Raw genomic sequence first — 18,509 nt, forward strand, 5'->3', positions numbered from 1 at the left:
AGAACACTATGTACTCTTCAGCATGTGTAGCATGCCTGAGAGGACAGTAGATCACAGAGATTGCAAAAAGCCATGGGTTAGCATCAACTTGAATATTGGCAGCTTGTATTTTGTCTGACTGGTGGTGTAGTAGTTCATGGTGAGTGATTACACTTTGAATTATAGCAGCTGCACCCTCATGTGCAGTGTCATCTGGGTGAGGAATGATTCCATGGTGAGGTAATTACATGTCATTGCTGTTCTGTATGTTCTGTTGGTATATTACTTGTGTATATCATTTTCCTTACCGTTTTGAAATTTTGTGTATGTTACAGTTATTAGACTTATTTGACAGTGAAGACCCTCGGGAGCGTGATTTCCTTAAGACTGTTCTGCATCGCATCTATGGAAAATTCCTGGGGCTACGTGCTTTCATACGCAAACAAATAAATAACATCTTCCTTAGGTTAGTAGAATTTCCCATGGTAATTACTTATATGCAGACGTATAATGGGAAAATAAACTCATTGTCTCATTTTACATAATTTGCATGTTTAGCTATATATCTGTAGCAGCATTATAACATAATTTAATTGTATTCATGCTAAATGTTTAAGCTGAGAGAGAAGACGCATTGGATTTTGAAAGATGTTTTTAATTGTTTTATTTCATATATATAATTGTGCTGTATTAATTAATGCTTCAGCATTGTTGACATGTGTTTAAACTCTTTGCATCTGATAAAATACGATTTCTAATTTTTAGGTTTGTATATGAGACAGAGCATTTTAATGGTGTTGGAGAGTTACTGGAAATATTAGGAAGGTGAGTCAGACTTCTTAACTGTAATCCTCGCTAGAGCCAATCACATAACATTTTACTTTCTTTAATATCAGACAAATACGGTTCATAATGAAGAAAATGGAGCACAGATTTTATTTGACAGCAGTGTCAGTCCGTAAAAATTGATGTTTGGAAGGCAAGGGGACAAGCTACCACACTTTGTCATATGACTTAATGTAACTGTAACCCCTGATTGTCAGTTCAACTAAAAGATTTAGAAAAGCCATACTGTTGACATGAATTACTGTATTAATGGTCAATTAAGTGTTACCGCTCACTCTCCCTTTGGTTTCTGTTGTTGTGTGAGGGTTCCAGTAGGCAGTGAAATTCTTTCTCGGGGTCGTTATACGGGTCTTGGATCATGAGACAAAGGGTAATAATATTACGCCGACACACATTACAATTACTCACTGTTTAATATATTATATGCAGAAACACGTCTATCCGTAGGAATGACCGAATGAGAACTCCTCTAGAATCTCAGACTATATCGTTGAGTTTTGGGACATTAATTCTCCCACCCTCGCAGATATATTCCATCATTGCTTCTGATTCGATCATTCAAAAGGAAGGCGGTATTACAAGTTTAAACCCTCCAATACCCTTCTTACAAATTATATCTTCGAAGCCGCTGGTCCAGCGATATTCTCAACGATTCCTGAGACCTCGCTAGCCTGCAGCTGCAAAGTGTAATATTACAAACGCTACGCGGCATCCTTTACTCATAAGATATATATATTTGCTTCACGTAACAGCGACACTATGGCGCCACTATTACGTGCCACAGGGATATAAGTATCAGTTGTTTATAAGCTGCTTACTCAAAGTCTTGCTCTTAATATTTCAATTTAAGCACTAAATTAAGTTGGACGACTTCATAAGCTAGATTGGCTTAGTTCTAGACTTACATAGAGCTAAACACTACCATGTACTTCATTAGATTATTTTATTATTATATTTAGAATCTTCAGTAATTTCATCATAGCATCTCTTTAGTGATCTGCATCATGATCATTCAGTCTTTAAGATGTGGTACCATTGTCTCTATTTGGAGCTGTCCATCTCCATACTTGACTCATACACTGTCTAAGGTTATCCATTTTTGCATTGGGTGTGCTGCATTATCAGTCATATAAGTTTTTTGGTTTGATGGTGTTGATTCAGATTGTGGTCTTCTGGTTGTGACACTTAACCTAGTCTTGTAGGCAAAAGCAACTGATTATCAGGAAGCGCAGGGAATTGTACATTGGATAAACCATATGGACCCGGTTAATGGACACTGTTGCATCTGACTGGAGAAGTCAGGTGCTGCAGAACACAGCATTTACCTGAGTCAATGAGGCCTGCTCTTCAATATCAGCATCCTGCCCCACCCCACCAAAAATAAAGGTACCGGGGCCAGCTAAACGGGAAAGCAATGGAGATTGATCTGTACAATAACAGCATGAAGGGGGATAGGTTCAGCCTGCACAGGTTACAGAAGCCTCATATCCAGTTCCTGAAGGATAGAAGAAGAGGGTTCTCCTCTGAGATGATGAGACTCCCCACCCAGGCCCTTGGAGGACAGCAACTTTTCACTAGTCATTTCCTTCCAGCTGTGATGAACATTTGTGGTTCCTGAAAGGTCGATTTCCTGCCCAGTGTTCCTATTGACCCAGACTAAACTCCATATCCCACCCCCTTGCATGGATCTGAATGACCATATTCCATGCAACCTGTCTGTATAACCCATTTGACTCCTCTTGCTATATACTTCAAGCCTAAAGATGGAGGCAGTGTATTCCCCTGAAATGTTGGTAACTGCCTGCAGGAATACACAGTATCACAGCCCATAAGACCACAGTCTTAATGTTGTTAGCTAATCGTTTGACTTGAATGAGGCAATTACACACACACATGGAAGAACACATTCTTAGTCTACAGATTGCAATGTTCTGTTTGCCCACTGCACACCTAATAATAATAATGCAGATAAAAGAAGTTAATTTTTGTGGTTTCAGCATTATCAACGGCTTTGCTCTACCGCTGAAGTCAGAACACAAGCAATTCCTCGTAAAGGTTCTGTTGCCACTGCACAAAGTTAAATGTTTGTCATTGTACCATGCACAGCTGGCATACTGTGTGGTTCAGTTCCTTGAAAAGGATGCCACGCTAACTGAACCTGTGGTTAAAGGGCTACTCAAGTTCTGGCCTAAAACGTGCAGTCAAAAAGAGGTAAAATAAACATTAGAATAGTTATTGTCAGCCGAGGTAAATAAGGCACTATTACAAGTTACTTAAGTAGTAAACAAATTGTAATTGTATCACTAGACATTTACTAGAGGTGGCATAGTTTATTTTACAGTCGTTACAAAGTGCAGCTTTTGCAGTATACCAAGTAAGTTTACATGTCATATAAGCATGAGCACTGACTGTGTAATGTGGGTATCTTTAGCTTAGTTATAAATGGATTCAGAGCACGTGACAGTGAAATTACAAATTTGTAATATTAAGAAAGGCCTGAAACCACTTGTAGATTTTGCTGTTTCGATCTTTTAGTCCATAAGGAATGTTATAGAAGTATAAAATGTGCCAGAGATGCCAGATGGTGATAAAGACTTGCAAAATATTGTTTCTTAACTACATAGAGGGGTGTATTTAGAGGGGGGATTCACAAGTTATTGTACTGCAGCTGCTTATTTTTGTGCTAGTGTTCTCGATCCAGTATGCTGCAATCCTTGTTACCACCATCCTGAATGTAATCCACGAAGAAGCAGTTGTGACAGTTGAATTTCTGTGAATTAATAAGATATTTTCTGTGCTATATGTGCTGGTTCCATGGCCTTCCTGCTTGTTAAATTGAAAATTCACAAAATATGATATGCATATTCTTTCAGGTGATGTTCCTTGGTGAGATTGAAGAAATTTTAGATGTAATTGAACCATCACAGTTTGCCAAAATTCAGGAACCGTTGTTCAGACAAATTTCAAGATGTGTCTCTAGTCCTCACTTTCAGGTATGGATTTATGGTGATACAATAAGATGTGCTTTCTCGAAACCTTACTCATATTTGGTTCACATTTGTATGTGAGTATGAAGTGGAAATAATATTGTATTTTGCAGTTTTCTTATAAGAAAATGCAAGCAGCAATTGGGGTGCAGCGTTTTAATAATAAGGTTGTGCCAGTTCAGTCCAGATGCTTCATATATAATTTTAGTTTTCATTTTTATAATTTATTTATATCAGTGATAGGCAGACTTCTGTTCAGTTAGCTGTAAGATGTCTGAATCTTCTTAAGGCACCTAACAGATTCAGAAAGGGCCCTTGCTGATTTAAGAAACGCATTAGAATGGAGGAAAGTGTTTATAAACCACCTGGAGTGGCGTAAATGTAACCATGCCTTCCGAAACTCATAAGGGTGCAAATGTTATCACAGGATAATGTAATATGTCAGGTGTCCAGATGTGGACTTGGGGAGTGTATCTTTTATTTAGAATTGACGACTTGAGGTCAAAGTGAAGAAATTACAAGTGGTTCATGTATCCACCCACTGTAGGTTTCTAACCAATTAGGAAGCAGTTTTAGTTTGACCAGAGGGGTGATTATACATTTCATGTAAGAATGAAGGTAAGTAACTGGGAAATTTTTAGGCAGTTGAGTTGTAGGCAGTAAGGGTGACAGAAGCTCATTGGGCGGACACTCTTCATATCCAATGGGTACCAGGGGCTCTTCCTCAGGGGTGAAGTGGCCAGGGCAGGAATCTGGCCACTCACCTCCAACTAGTGCTGAGGTCAAGGAAGTTGAGCCATGTCCCTCCCCGTGTGGGTCGAGAACCACACTCAGCTACCACTTGGGGCCGTGTCCCTCGACCCCGTGTGGTTCGAGAACCACACTCGGCTACCCGTTTGGGCCGTGTCCCTTGACCCCGTGGGTAGAGAACCCCGTTCTTTTACCCACTCTGACCTGTGAACCCCTGCTCAATATGGGTAAGGGACAGGCTCATAAGAAACGACTTGCTTGTGGCGTGATGCACTATGCCTCCCTAGGATGGTGTAAGGGATCTCGGGGGAGGAAAACCACAGTCGGGACGATGGGCCATGCCAGATGGAGCCGCTAGTCAGAAGCTGGTATGGAACATATGGCACAAGTACACATAAACACAACTGGCGTCCTCAAACATATAAATAAATATATATTGATAACATATGTATACAAATGGACTCTGCCTGAGGGGCAGGGACTGGTCAGAACGTGTGATAAATGATTGATACAGAACTACACTGTGCCTAGCCGCACAGAACTCAAGTCAGGCATGCCTCATGGAATCTTTCTACTTCTCCGGTACAAGCATGTACTTAGGCAAGCCTTGAGGGCACAAGGAAATATAAACAGCTTACATACACACCTGAGGGGCGATCTGCTGTTTAGCACGACCTTAGACAAAACCAATATTATCCTGCGCCACATGGCGTCAATAAATCAAACCAAAAAGCGCCTTGCGGCGTATATTACCTTAGTAAGTCACTTACTTGAATATACTTCTTGAATATACAAACTCAAAGATTCACCTCATGACTGATCCACCCTTGACCATGTCGTGAGGGCACTCTTCCCTCTTCGATCACTGCTGCGGGCCGAAACCAAATTTCTAACAGAATCAATTCAACCTTCTGAAACCAAATTTAGACGCAGTGATGTTTCCTTGCTGAGGTGAACGGGAAGAGAGCATGAGACATTCACTTTTACTAACCAGGAAACTTCTGTCTAAGTCCAGGAGCGGGGGGACTAGGTCAGCTGACCTGACATCAGCCAAAGTAAATCTATACATCCATGCTCCCATACGTCTTCTTGACATAGTGCTTAATTAGTTAAACAAGGGGACAACTTTACTTTTACTTTACTAACAGATGCCATTGTTGCAGTAATGAGTTTTGGCCCAAAGTGTCGTGATGGGTACGAGTTTTGATTAATGCTAAATAAAGCAACTATTTAGAAAGATCGAAGTGTCCCAAAGTACGTATAGTAGATCCTGAGAAATATAATTATATATATTCGTATACCCCCCTCGTTGGTGAGGGGGTTTGAGTATGCCAAGGACCCTGAGAGCTATACCAGCGGTATTGTAGCTACTGGCAGGGCCTCCCTGGCTGGACAGGTCAAAGGGTAGGAATCAGAGAAAGAGAGACCAAAAACCAGAAACTGATGCTGGAAGCAGCGACTTGAAGCACAGAGCAAATGATGCTCGAGATAGTTCAAGTTCATATAGCAACAGGTGTGATCAGAGTGGTTTGAACGGCTGTTATACTGCAATGTGGAAAGCAAATGGAAAAACTACCACATTATCACTTTTCCTGGATAGTCTCTTTCCAAAAACAGAGATACCATGTATGCAACCAGAAGACGAAAAAGATGTAAGAAGATGCTGGATGACTTTGGGGACAGAAGAGGATATTTTATTTGAAGGAGAAAGCTCTAGATCGCATTAAGTGGAGGAACTGTTTTGGAAGAGACTGAGGACCTGTCATATGACAGATTACTGATGAATAAATATATAGTTTTCAAAATATAGTTTTTCATCTTCACCTTTTTAAATTCTGCTATAACTACAAGTTATAGAATAAATTTGTGAGGTACTTTGAAACAGCAGTCTGTTTTCGTAAATAGTGCAAAGACTATAATAAGCTTTTAATGCATTACCAAGTTTTGTTCAGACTTTTGTATTTCAGTCCCTACCTACCTTCAAACTAAAGTAGCCGGGGTAGTGTAGTTGGTAATAGCGACTAGCTACAGGCTAGATGACAGAGGGGCCGGTGTTCAAGTCCCAGTAGGATGAAGAATTTTCTCTTCTCCAAATTGTCCAGCCTGACTCTGGGGTCCACCCAACCTCCTATCCAATCGGTACCAGGGGCTTGTTCCCCGTAGGTAAAGCGGTAGGGCCATGAAGCTGACCACTCACCTCCAGCTAGTGCCTAGTTCAAGAAAATGTGGATCTATACATCCACTCCGTTATACTCCTTCATTGCATGCTTAATTTGTTGAGCGTAAGGACAACTTTACCATTTACCTACTTTCAAACTTGATTACCTAAACATGATGTTTTCTTTTCTACATCCACAAAGCTCATATGTGCATTGTTGTCTTCAGTGGCTTTATACCGAGACACAAGGTAAAAATGTTTTATAAATAAATAATTGACAATCTGACACTGACTTTCTGACTCATAATTCACTGCTGGAAACCAGTCCTTGAAAATGACCCACTTCCTTGCAGGCTCAAGTAGCACTGATCTGCATGCACAGAGGAATATTTACTTCTCAGTTCTCAAAACAAAGCTGTGCTCTGTTTGGCTGACCTGGTTATAAACAGTCATATCTACACATAAATAATATGGAAACCAATACTGTGATAAACGATTTCATTGTTCTGAGCTAATGAATGAACCACTGGCTTGACCTTGAGTGGTTTTGTTGTGTTTTCAACCTGAAGATCATACTGTCAGCACTCCCAAAGAGAGCACATGTACTGGTGTACTGCATGCACTGTGTACTGCATTAGATAAATCTAACATTCGGCCACAGCAGTGTTACTTGCTGACAGAAGTATCTAACATTCATATGTTAAAGGTTGTGATGAATCCACACCCAAACAATCTAATCCTAATAAAATTGTTTTGCTTCTTTAGGTGGCTGAACGTGCACTGTACTTCTGGAATAATGAGTACATAATGAGCCTGATTGAGGAAAACAACCATGTGATCATGCCAATAATGTTCCCAGCTCTGTACCGCATCAGCAAAGAGCACTGGAACCAAACAATTGTCGCTCTTGTGTACAATGTGCTCAAAACCTTCATGGAGATGAACAGTAAGCTTTTTGATGAGCTCACAGCTTCTTACAAGGCTGAGAGACAAAAGTAAGTAGCCATGTTGAAGTAAATCATGGACGTAAGTAGCCATGTTTTGCAAATTGTATAGCATATTTGTTGTCAGGAGAAATGACCAGTATGCTATGTTGTGGTTCTTTTCTTCATAGGTTAGGTAACTTAATTAAGTCTGCCCCTGCCAGTCAATCCGAATACGTTGGACTTCGGACTGTCTCTCACATGTTCTGTTTATAAGTATTGTTCATCTTCTTCCTCTGGCTTTATGGCCCTTTAATTTACTCTTAGCCTCCCTTAGAATTACCATCCATTCTTTTCTGTCTTGATCTTTTAGTTTCCTTATTTTTACACCTGAGGGTTTTGTGTCATCTAATCATCTCAGTTTGAATCTTCTAACTCCTCATCTTCTGCCTGGTTTAATGTTGTGTATCATGTTTAGTGTGAGTATATTCCATTCTGATAACATCCCAACCATTCCGATCTTCTAATTTTGATTTCACTTACAGTATCTCTTAACTTACATGAATTTTGTAGTTCTAGATAGCTCGTTGTTCTCCATGCTCCTTGTTCACATTTTTATCCGTAAATTTTCCTTAAAATCTTCCCTTCTCATGCCATCAGAGAGAATTCCATTATCCCTGTGAGTGTCCAAGTTTCACTGCCACATAGTGTAATTGGTCTTATGACAGTTTTCCATGTTCTTATTTTCATGCTCGCTCTTATGTACAGAAACTGAGGACTGATAGGGGAGTTTTTTTTTGTGTGGCAGTGTGTGACTAGCAGTGTACTGTGAGGGCAGAGAGCAGAAAGTTCTTGTGTGCAGAGTGGGCAGTGTGTGCCGACAGAAGATAGTGGTTGAACTGGACAGAGAGATGGATGGTTCTACATTCAGATAGTAATAAGGTGACATCGGAAGCATATACCCTCAAGGATTATGAGTACTACCGAGACCGTTTACAGGAGACCCTGGATCAACTACTTTCATTGGACAGTGATATCCAGGATCTTCTAGAGGACAAGGAGTACACGACTGATGTGGAGGAGGCTGAAGATTACATCGACTTAGCCAAGCGAGCACTGCTGAAGGCCAAGCGGGAGGTAGAGAACCGACTCGTCTTGACAGGAGAGAAGCCTAACTTCGCAGAAGAGCCCTCAGCTAGCGCACTTGGTCAAATTACCCCCGATAAAACTCGAGCCGTTTGCAGAAGATGTGGAAACATGGGCACGGTTCTGGGAGCAGTTTGAATCTTCCGTCGATAAGGACCCCACTCTGCCAGCCATACACAAACACTTATTCCTCAGAGGATATTTGGAAGGTGAACCGAAGATGCTAGTGGATGGCATTGCCGTGACTGCTAACATGTATGGAGAAACTAAGAAAATTCTCCACGCTTGCTATGGCGACAAAAAATCGCATTATACAGGCCCATTTGGACTACTTAGAAGACATTGAACCAATTGAGTCCCCTTCTGTGGAGGTGCTGAATGTGATGTAAGTTGAATGCAGTCATCGCATCCAGGATCTACATGCACTTGGTGAAGATGTCAATGGATATGGTCGGGTAATGACTCCGAAGATACTCCGTGTATTTCCAGGCGGTATCTGCTGGTGCTGGCTTATCCACGTGAAACGCGAGGGATACTCTGAAGGAGACATCATCAAGTTAATGGAATTCCTCGGTGAAGAAGTGGACGGGGCCCTTACTACACAGAAGATACGTGGGGAGACTTCACCTACGTCTACCTTCATTCCTATGGTAGCAGCTCTTCATGTCGATTCCAAGTCTCGGAAGCCAAAAGTCAAAAGGCCAAGAGAACCATTTTGCATGTTTCGCGAACTTTATGGCCATTGGGCCCAAGATTGCAAAAGAGTGACGCATGTGAAGAAGCACACAGAGAAACTAAAGGCCACCAATCGATGCTTTCTTTGTCGTAATTGTGGCCACCATGCTCGCGTTTGTGCTAAGAAAGACAAAGTGTTCTGCTCAAGGTGCAAGAAAGGATACCACCGGTCTGTTTTCATGGACCCGGAATGGACTGCATGTCAGACAAGACTGCCAAGCTCCGCTTCGGTAGGTGTGGTGGGCGTCCCATCAACAGGGTTGACTCACCTGCAAACGGTATGCGTATGGGTCACCGGACCCACGGGATTGAACAAATTTATGCGGTGCGTGTTGGATGGCGGAAGTCAATGCAGCTTTATAGCCCAATCTATAATAGATGACTTGGCCTACTATCACCGATATCGGTTATTGGGAAATTACTATTCCTGGACACATGGCACAGAGGACTCCCCTCGGATGAAATCTTGCCACCAGACCTTGGGACACTCTGGAACAATTGGGTATCAACCTTACCACATCTCGTACACTTGCGCATTCCTAGATGGATAGGCACATCAAAAGAAATTATGAATTTTCTGTAGTGGTTATTCTATGTATGTATTTTTAGTTTCGGTTCTTAAGTTTCCCCTATGGTTTTATCGAACTCTTTTCTTATCCTTGTATTATTGTTTCATTTGAAATAAAGAATTTTGAAATACTTATGATTTTGGAAATTTCAGTTTCCCTCATTGTCAGTAAGTCAATCTCTGGTGGTAAAGAGTCATGGTAACTGAATTCTCCTAGTGACACGTCTGAGATGAGCAAACATTTAAGGTACAAATCCCTTATTTTTCAAAATCGAATGATTTTGTATGTTCACAAATCTCTCAATTCTGTATTACTTTGAATGATGATAAATTTTAATGAAAGTTCTTGTTGACTCACCTTACAGGTAATTTCACATTTACCAAGATACATTATTATTGTACATAGGTCATACCGAAAGTCATGAGCAACTTTTTTTTGCATGCAACTTGGGAACAGCAGACAAAAGAGAGTACGGTGGTAGGTGGAACCAGCGGTTGTGTTAACGTTGAGTGTCTTGTGACGTCAATAGCTTGAATCACATGACCAGTCACTCCTAGCAAAATGCCCGACAACCATATGTCATTTTGCTAGCGTGCTGTCATTGAATTTTTTGTGAAAGAGGAAATCCCTACTGCAGAAATTCACCAGAGACTTCAGCATGCATATGGAAGTGTGTGCATGTGTGCAAGCAGTGTTCAAAGATGGGTGAAACATTTTAAAGATGGGAACACCAGCATCGAAGATGAGCCTCGGAGCGGTCGTCCTTGAACAGCCTCAACTGAATGCAACAAGGAAAGAGTGGATGAGATCACTGAATATAACAGGCATATGACTGTGGACACAATAGCCCAAAAACTTGGAATAGGGCACAGTGCAGTACAGGAGATGATTGAAAGCTTGGGCTATAGGAAAGTTTGTGCTCGTTGGGTCCTGCGGTTATTGACCGAAGACCGCAAAGGTCAGCAAAAAGCCATCACCTCAGAACTGCTGCAGAGATATTGACACGAAGGCGATGATTTTTTGCTCTGTATTTGTGACAGGTGACAAAAGCTGGTTTCACCATTTTGAGCCTGAAACAAAATGGCAGAGTATGGAATGGCATCATTTGTATTCTTCATCAAAAAGGAAGGTAAAGACAATGCCATCACCTGTGAAGGTGATGGGCACAGTCTTCTGGGATGCAGAGGGATTTATTCTGGCCGAATTCCTGGAACCTGGGCAGACCATCAATGCTGCTCGTTATGTCCAGACGCTGCACAAGCTCCATCATGCATTGTGAGATAAACGTCCGCGATGAAACATCATCATCCTGCATGACAACACTTGCCTCACATTAGAAGCAATTGCAAAGATGGGGTGGGAAGTTCTTCCACACCCCTCCTATAGCCCTGATCTGGCACCCTCCGACTACCATCTTTTCGGATTTGTGAAGGATCAGCTGCGTGGACAACATTTTGAGACAAGGGAGGCAGTTCACAAAGCAGTTCATCAGTGTCTTCGGATGGCTGGAACGGAATTTTACAGAAGGGGAATTTTCAAACTCCCAGAACGCTGGGAGAAATGTGTACAAAGAAGTGGCGATTATGTGGAGAAATAAAGAAAGGTCTGTAGACTGAGGTGGTGTATTCGGTTTTTCAATAATAAAGCATGTTACTTTACAAAAAATTGTTGCTCGTGTCTTTCAGTATGGCCCTCGTACATTAGAAAATTATGTCATTAATTTTACATACCTGTAAATGTTCCTCCAAAGCTAACTTGATGGCTTTTAAAGTCTCAGGGAGAAATTTGCACATTGTGGTTTTTGACATTCAGAACAAAAACTTTAGGCTTTTGAATCCATCTCCAGGGGCCAAGTAGCGTAGTGTAACTTCCAACTTCACTTTTGGTGGCACAGCGAGTCAACACATAGTATCCTGTTTTGCTATGTATGGATAAACTTTCTCAAGTAAAATTAAAATTTTCTGGTGTGATTCGCAACGTGTGTTTATAATCATCTGGTTTGTTAGATACAAGTTCATCCGATAGTGTTCTTGATAGACCAATCACTTCTCTCTTAGCAATCCAGTTTCTAACCCACCACCTTTGTTTTCTTCGGCACTTTCCAAAAATTTTAGTTTTTTCAGCAAGCAACAGCTCAGTTTTTATTACTTCAGCAATAGCACTGCCACCCCTTCCATCTTTGTACAGTGACTGAAATGATCACATGGAAACTCAACTCCAGGCATGTAATATGTTTCAAACATTCCAGTGTTTACATTGCAAAATGACTTACAAGCATGTAGGAAAGCTTGCAAATATGCCACTCCGAAGCGTGGTCATGGCTTTCAAAAATGGCACATTTTCATGCCTCAGGATTCTGCCGTGGCACCACACTAGTATAACACAGTTTTATGGACTGACTCGACTGTAACCTTAGGTTGGATTTGGCAAGACCTGAATAGATGGAAGACATTTGTATGCAACCGTGTAACCGAAATACAGACTTATACGACACCCTCACAATGGAGAAACTGTCCAGAGAAAGATATTCCAGCTGACATTCTTTCAAGAGGGGTCACTGCAGACCAATTGGAGACATTGGAGATATGGTGGAATGGACCTTCATGGCTTGTCCAACATCCAAAGTATTGGCCCCAGGAAGCACACATGTTAGACGTCTCACTACCTGAGTCAAAAGGATCGACCCACCACATCCTTTCTGTTGAATTCCCGCCAACGCTGCTGCACCCTACAAAATACAGTTCCTATTGGAAACTACTCCATGTCAGCGCCTGGATTTTCCGCTTCAGGCAAATCGCCCTCTGAAGAGAATGACCTTACAGTGAATTGGTGGCTTCAGAGCTGCAGGCAGCGCTGTCTTACTGGATACAAATTGTGCAAAGAGAATGCTTCCCCCAGGAAATGAAAACACTTCATGAGAACTTGCCATTGCCAGACGGCTCTTAAGATAGCATGATTTAACCCCTTTTTGGAAGAAGGAGTTATCTGCCTTGGCAGTCGACTACAGTTAGCAGAACCCTCCAGGGAACGACACCCGCTACTCCTTGACAGTCGACATCACTTCAGACAGACAGAAACTGAGGACTGATAGGGGAGTTTTTTGTGTGGCAGTGTGTGACTAGCAGTGTACTGTGAGGGCAGAGAGAAGAGAGTTCTTGTGTGCAGAGTGGGCGGTTCTACATTCAGGTGAGATAGTAATAAGGTAACGTCACAAGCAGACCCCCTCGAGGTCTTGTTCACGACAGCAGTTCTGCACCATGGGTACATGAGATATATTTCATAGAGTGTCAGACACAGGTTGAATTGGCTGAAAAAGATTGGTGGCAATTTGTTTTACAACTTTTTCTGTGCATGGACAAGATAGCTTGTTTAGTAGTCACAGTAGCATATAATCTGAGATAAAAATTAACTCACTCCTGAAATGGAGTCTGTGAAATTTTTCTCTGAAACCAAGGACCACATTGACTGAAAAGGGTTCACAATTGCTGCGTCAACATGTGTCCTATGAATATCAAATTAATTTTCTGATAAGAGGTTCTTCCATATACAGTGAAACCCCTTTATGGTGTCTTCCTGGAAACCACAATTTATTAACCATATAATAGAGAAACGCTGTAAATTAGCAGTGCTGAACTTGTGCATCATGAATAGGCAAAACCATCATAATACTCATTGCGTTTAGTATTCACTTAACTTCTGTATCATAGGCACAAGAATAAAGAACATTAGATAATAAGACCACAAATCTCTGTACAATAAACACAACAATGCTGCGTGAGGTTGTGAGTGCACACATGCTGGTTGCAGGTAGTGTTAATTCTGCTGATGGGTGCATCTGCCAGTGATAATCTCTGTTCTTTTCTTCGTGGAAAATGTTTATTTAGAAGAGCTTCTTTCAGCCTGTGCTTTTTTAATGCTGGATGTTGTAATTGGATTGTGAGTGCATGGAATGGAGCCCCTGGTAATGTCACCATATTAATTGCAAAAGGACCACAGATAAATATTACGGAACTGAAAGAACTTTACAATTCATTAATTTACTGTACAAGTACAGCAACCATGAACAATAAAAAGTTATAGATCCTTTATGACATGCTGTACACCTAATGACTTTCTAGATGGGCTCTGCATGTACTTTCACTTTCTCCATATGCCTCACACTAACAATTTTTTCCCATTTTTTGAAATTCTCGTTCATTTTGAACCATGCTCTACTCAGCTGGTTCATGTGTGTTGCATCCTGCCATTCCTTAACCCCATCCCCACAGGCATTATGCTGATGTCTTTACCATTATTTCTACATATGTAGACCACGTTACCTTCCTTCCCTCTCCTGATGTCTCGGAAGGAAGTAGGTGTGTCTGTGCAGTCTGAAGGACTGCGTAGTCGTGAGAGGTCACTTACCGCCACCCCAAAGGACTGGAACTGAAATTCTGTTTCGGACTTTGTATTTCTAAAGTTATGTTTGGGCAAAGCCTGTCTGGCTGCTAAGGGTAAGGCTGCCCGCAGTCGCAGTGGAATATTTTTGATTCCAGTGCAGTTGTGACTGTTACTTTTTTTTTTTGGTGGTATTATTATTATTATTCATTTTGCTGAATTTTTGCTGTAACCTGTTCTTTGGCTTTAATGAGGCTAGTGCAAATGGGGCAGTTTAGTTTTCTATTTGTTACGACTGTCTATAACATGTGATTACTTGGGCAATCGCTGCTTTGGGTTATTGTGCCTTGCCCTTTTGGGTTTTATGCCTTGCTTATTTATTTCTGTATATTGTCTGTGAGTTTCCTTTTTGTTATGTTTGCTATTAAATATTGTTATTGTTTGTTTTGAAAGCCTCCATATATGTTATCTCCTCCGTAAATGCTTGGATACCCCATGAACCCCCCCTGGGGAGCTTGCAAACACGACAACAGAGCCAGAGACCAGGGCTGCTCTTCCCAACTTCTATCTTATGAAGTGCTAGTAGGGGATAGTACGAGAGAATATGAGTTGAGAGAGAGAGAAGGGGAGGGGCTGTTAAATTTAATGTCACAGAATGATTGATATGTAACTGGATGACAATCTTCAGTACCTCTTCCTCAAAATTGTGACATTGACCAGTATTTTCTCTGTGTGTTTTTGTTGAAACTATTCTATTAACATGTTTTCTCTATCTTTATATGGGGAATACTTGATTTCTTTGGTCATCTTTGCTTTATCTGCACTTCTCAAATGCCTCTAACAGTGTACCCTCTCTAACCCATTTGGGTTAGGATGGTTATTTAAGAGTGCTTTCAATATCAAGGCTTTAGGCGACAGAGGGTATCGCATGGTCAGCACAACGAATCCCCGTGGCCGTTAATTTCTGTTTCCTAGACCGGAGCTGCTACTTTTCCTTTCAAGTAGCTACTCAGTCGTCCTCACGAGCCTGAGTGGACCCCATTCCAGACCCACTACTTCTCAGAACATCTGGTAGCTCCGGGAATCGAACCCAGGCCATCTGGATCTGTAGCCAGGAACTCTGACCCCTAGAGCACCTCACCGACAAGCGGTGGTCGCTTGGTTGGTATAGTTCGCTTGCGGACTAAAGCCAAGGAGTTTGCTTTTTGTTTTTTCAGTATCAAGACTATAGCAGTGGATAATGGAATGATTGATCAGTGATGAATTGGAAGGAAACAGTCTTGGCCTGATTGGGATACTATTCCAGCATTTTCCTGGAGGGACTGAGGAAGGGCATGATAAAAACTTGGTCTTGATAGCTAATGCCCTGTCTGAGATTCAGATGGACCATCTGCCTTTTAGTTCTGTTGCTAACTGTAGATCAGTCTGTTCTGTTAACCCATTGGTGTTAAGGTTTTTGTATAGTTAAATATACTGTGGATGGGATTATTTCTGAAAAATCCAGCAGATGACATAGAAAATATTTCTCTGTCATCACGTTGCTCCATAGGTACTACTATTGTAGATGTGTGTTAATGAGTCATTCTGTTATGAATACAGAGACTGAACATCGCGTTCCATCTCAGAGGTAGCGCCAAAATTATATACTAATTGAGAAGAGGGAATAGTTACGTGAGGCAGTCCTTGGTCATCCAGGAATTATATAGAACTCCTCCCTAGGCTGAAACCAGGGGATTAAATGTGATGGAGTTGAATGAAGATGTGGGCTCCTCAAATTGTTGTGTCAGATCTCTTCCTTTCATAATTTAATTTTTTCCCACTTTATGACTTCTTAATTTTATGTAGAAAGACAGCCGTCCCTTTGATGCTGTCCATACATTTGATTCCAGTCGTCTGGTACAGTTCAGGAGGTACAAGAATTTGAGATGCTCACTCATTCATTGGAACTATGATCAGTGGTTGAACACAAGATGTTGAGACCACGCCCTTCATAACGCTCTGAAAGAAAATTGAACAGCTGTAAACAGAAATTCAGTAAAATTTTCTGCATAGCAGTCAATTTTTTAAAGAGAACTTCACCTTAATGATTTCCTCCCCTGCTCCCCGTGAGATAACATATATTTTAGTATTTTTTGTACCATTTAATATTGAAGGTCAACTAATATGGATATATTTAATGTGTAAATTGGTACATGCCATAATTTTACTTAATAATTTCAAATTCATGGTAGTTTTTCTAATTCTGTTCAGGCATTTTTAAGTTGTGAATTACTGTTGTTGGAAATATGTGGTCTAACACAAATTGAAAGTGAATGATATGATAATATTAACCATATGTAAAACACAAAAAAAAAATCTATTTGGTGGTTTCATTAATAATAGTTTCTTTGCAGAGAAAAGAAGCGTGAGAAAGAGAGAGATGAGCTGTGGAAGAGACTGTCAGAGCTTGAAGTGAATAACAAAGTAAAAAAGAAATAACCCAAATAAAACTGACCACGTGATATATCTAAATGAAAAAGTCATAGAACTTTATTTGCTGTTATATTTGTTGTGTGATGAAAAGTGCGATTGTCCGGACCCGAGGATCTTAAAGTGATCATATAAAAGTTACTTGGTCGAGATAATCTGTTTGAAGCAACAAAAACAGTGAGAGAAGAATGGGGTAACGCAGCTGCCTCCGTGGTGCTGAACCAGGATTACAAGGGTCAGATTGTTTCACTTCTTGAACTTGCAGACGGAATGAACCTTGTCAGTGATTCAGTGGATCGGGGCGGAAAGGAAGACATCCCTGGTGGTATCGTTGTTCACCTGTAAATGTACCTCCAAAACCCAGTAATTCTTAGCAGGTAAAACTGAGTATCAATGTGCATACACCAAGTGCTACCATTCTGCACAAATTGTTGGCATTTCCACCGACAGAAATCTTAAATAACATTAACATATATTATTATGAAATACTGTATAGTGTATACTTATTTGACGTAAACCGCTGCCAAAAATAATAAAAAAGATATGGGCAACAAAAATTACCATGTATTTTAAGATTTCATTTGGCTGTTTATATAGTCAAGTCATAAATAAATATGATTGATATTAACTCACTAGTTGCTTCAAATTTTTAGTTAGGACTCATCTGAACCATCCTGTACTGGATGCAATCATTGAATCATCCCCATATGCACTAACTAGCATAGTTTTATCAGTGCTTATTCTGCTGCAAGCGTGGGAGCTTTCAGATGTTCACTTTGAAAATGAACTGTGGGTAGGTTGTTTTCAGGTTAGGTCACCCTCTTATATTAATTTATTTACTTGTTATCCTTGCATCATGTTGTATAAGGGTATATGGTACCATTTGTATTGGTGTCTTGGCATAAAGCAGTTATTGTCAAAATTATCTGTCATTGAGCCATTTTGATCTCAGAGTATTTATGCTTAAGGTGCTATCGAGTGTCATCATTATACGTTCATATCATGAATGTATTGTAATATTAAAATGCAATGAGCACAGCATACCACCAGTGAACTAAAGGTAAGGTATGTGGTTTTTCGGTTGTGACGAGTGTAAATTGTGAGTGATTGGATGGATAGATATTTGTATTGTGTACAAAGTATAACAGACTAAACAGAAGGATTGGAAAATGTGTCTTAGTCTTCAGGTGAGCTGTCATTCATTGTTTTTGAATGTAGAGAATGTTATTAATGTTAGGGTCAATTCATCATCAAGAAAAGATAATCATCAGCCCAATTTCTAATAAAGGTGCATGATATTAAATTGGCCAAAAGGTTCATTATTTTTTTAATTGTTTCATTTTTGGTCCGTTACACTATCAATCACAAAGTTAATAAAAAGTCCGTCGAGTGTAACTATTTATAGATCACTTCTTTATCACTTCTGCCTTACATGTTTCGGTTTAATAAAACCATCATCAGAGGCACATAGTACAAGCATGAAAACACTGCCGTTGTTTAAGATGTACACAGTTATGTTTGCTGCGTGAACGCTGCTACAATACGTCGACGTACACAACACGCAGCACAT

General features: G+C 40.6%; 1 protein-coding gene across 2 annotated transcripts in view; it reads left to right on the forward strand.

The window, feature by feature from the left end:
- The window catches only part of LOC111867522 (serine/threonine-protein phosphatase 2A 56 kDa regulatory subunit epsilon isoform), a 219,883-nt gene extending 202,312 nt beyond the window's left edge, over positions 1-17,571 (forward strand). For both annotated transcript variants that reach the window (XM_023857485.2, XM_033752713.1), the window contains exons 5-10: positions 315-445; positions 745-804; positions 2,823-3,036; positions 3,699-3,818; positions 7,486-7,715; positions 16,864-17,571. In XM_023857485.2, coding sequence (XP_023713253.1) covers positions 315-445; positions 745-804; positions 2,823-3,036; positions 3,699-3,818; positions 7,486-7,715; positions 16,864-16,948 — 840 coding nt within the window. In that variant the 3' untranslated portion in view covers positions 16,949-17,571. The remainder of the gene's footprint in view (positions 1-314; positions 446-744; positions 805-2,822; positions 3,037-3,698; positions 3,819-7,485; positions 7,716-16,863) is intronic.
- Positions 17,572-18,509: the final 938 nt, after the last annotated feature.

Source organism: Cryptotermes secundus, unplaced genomic scaffold (assembly GCF_002891405.2).
Source record: "Cryptotermes secundus unplaced genomic scaffold, Csec_1.0 scaffold1241, whole genome shotgun sequence".
NCBI classification, from domain to species: Eukaryota; Metazoa; Arthropoda; class Insecta; order Blattodea; family Kalotermitidae; genus Cryptotermes; species Cryptotermes secundus.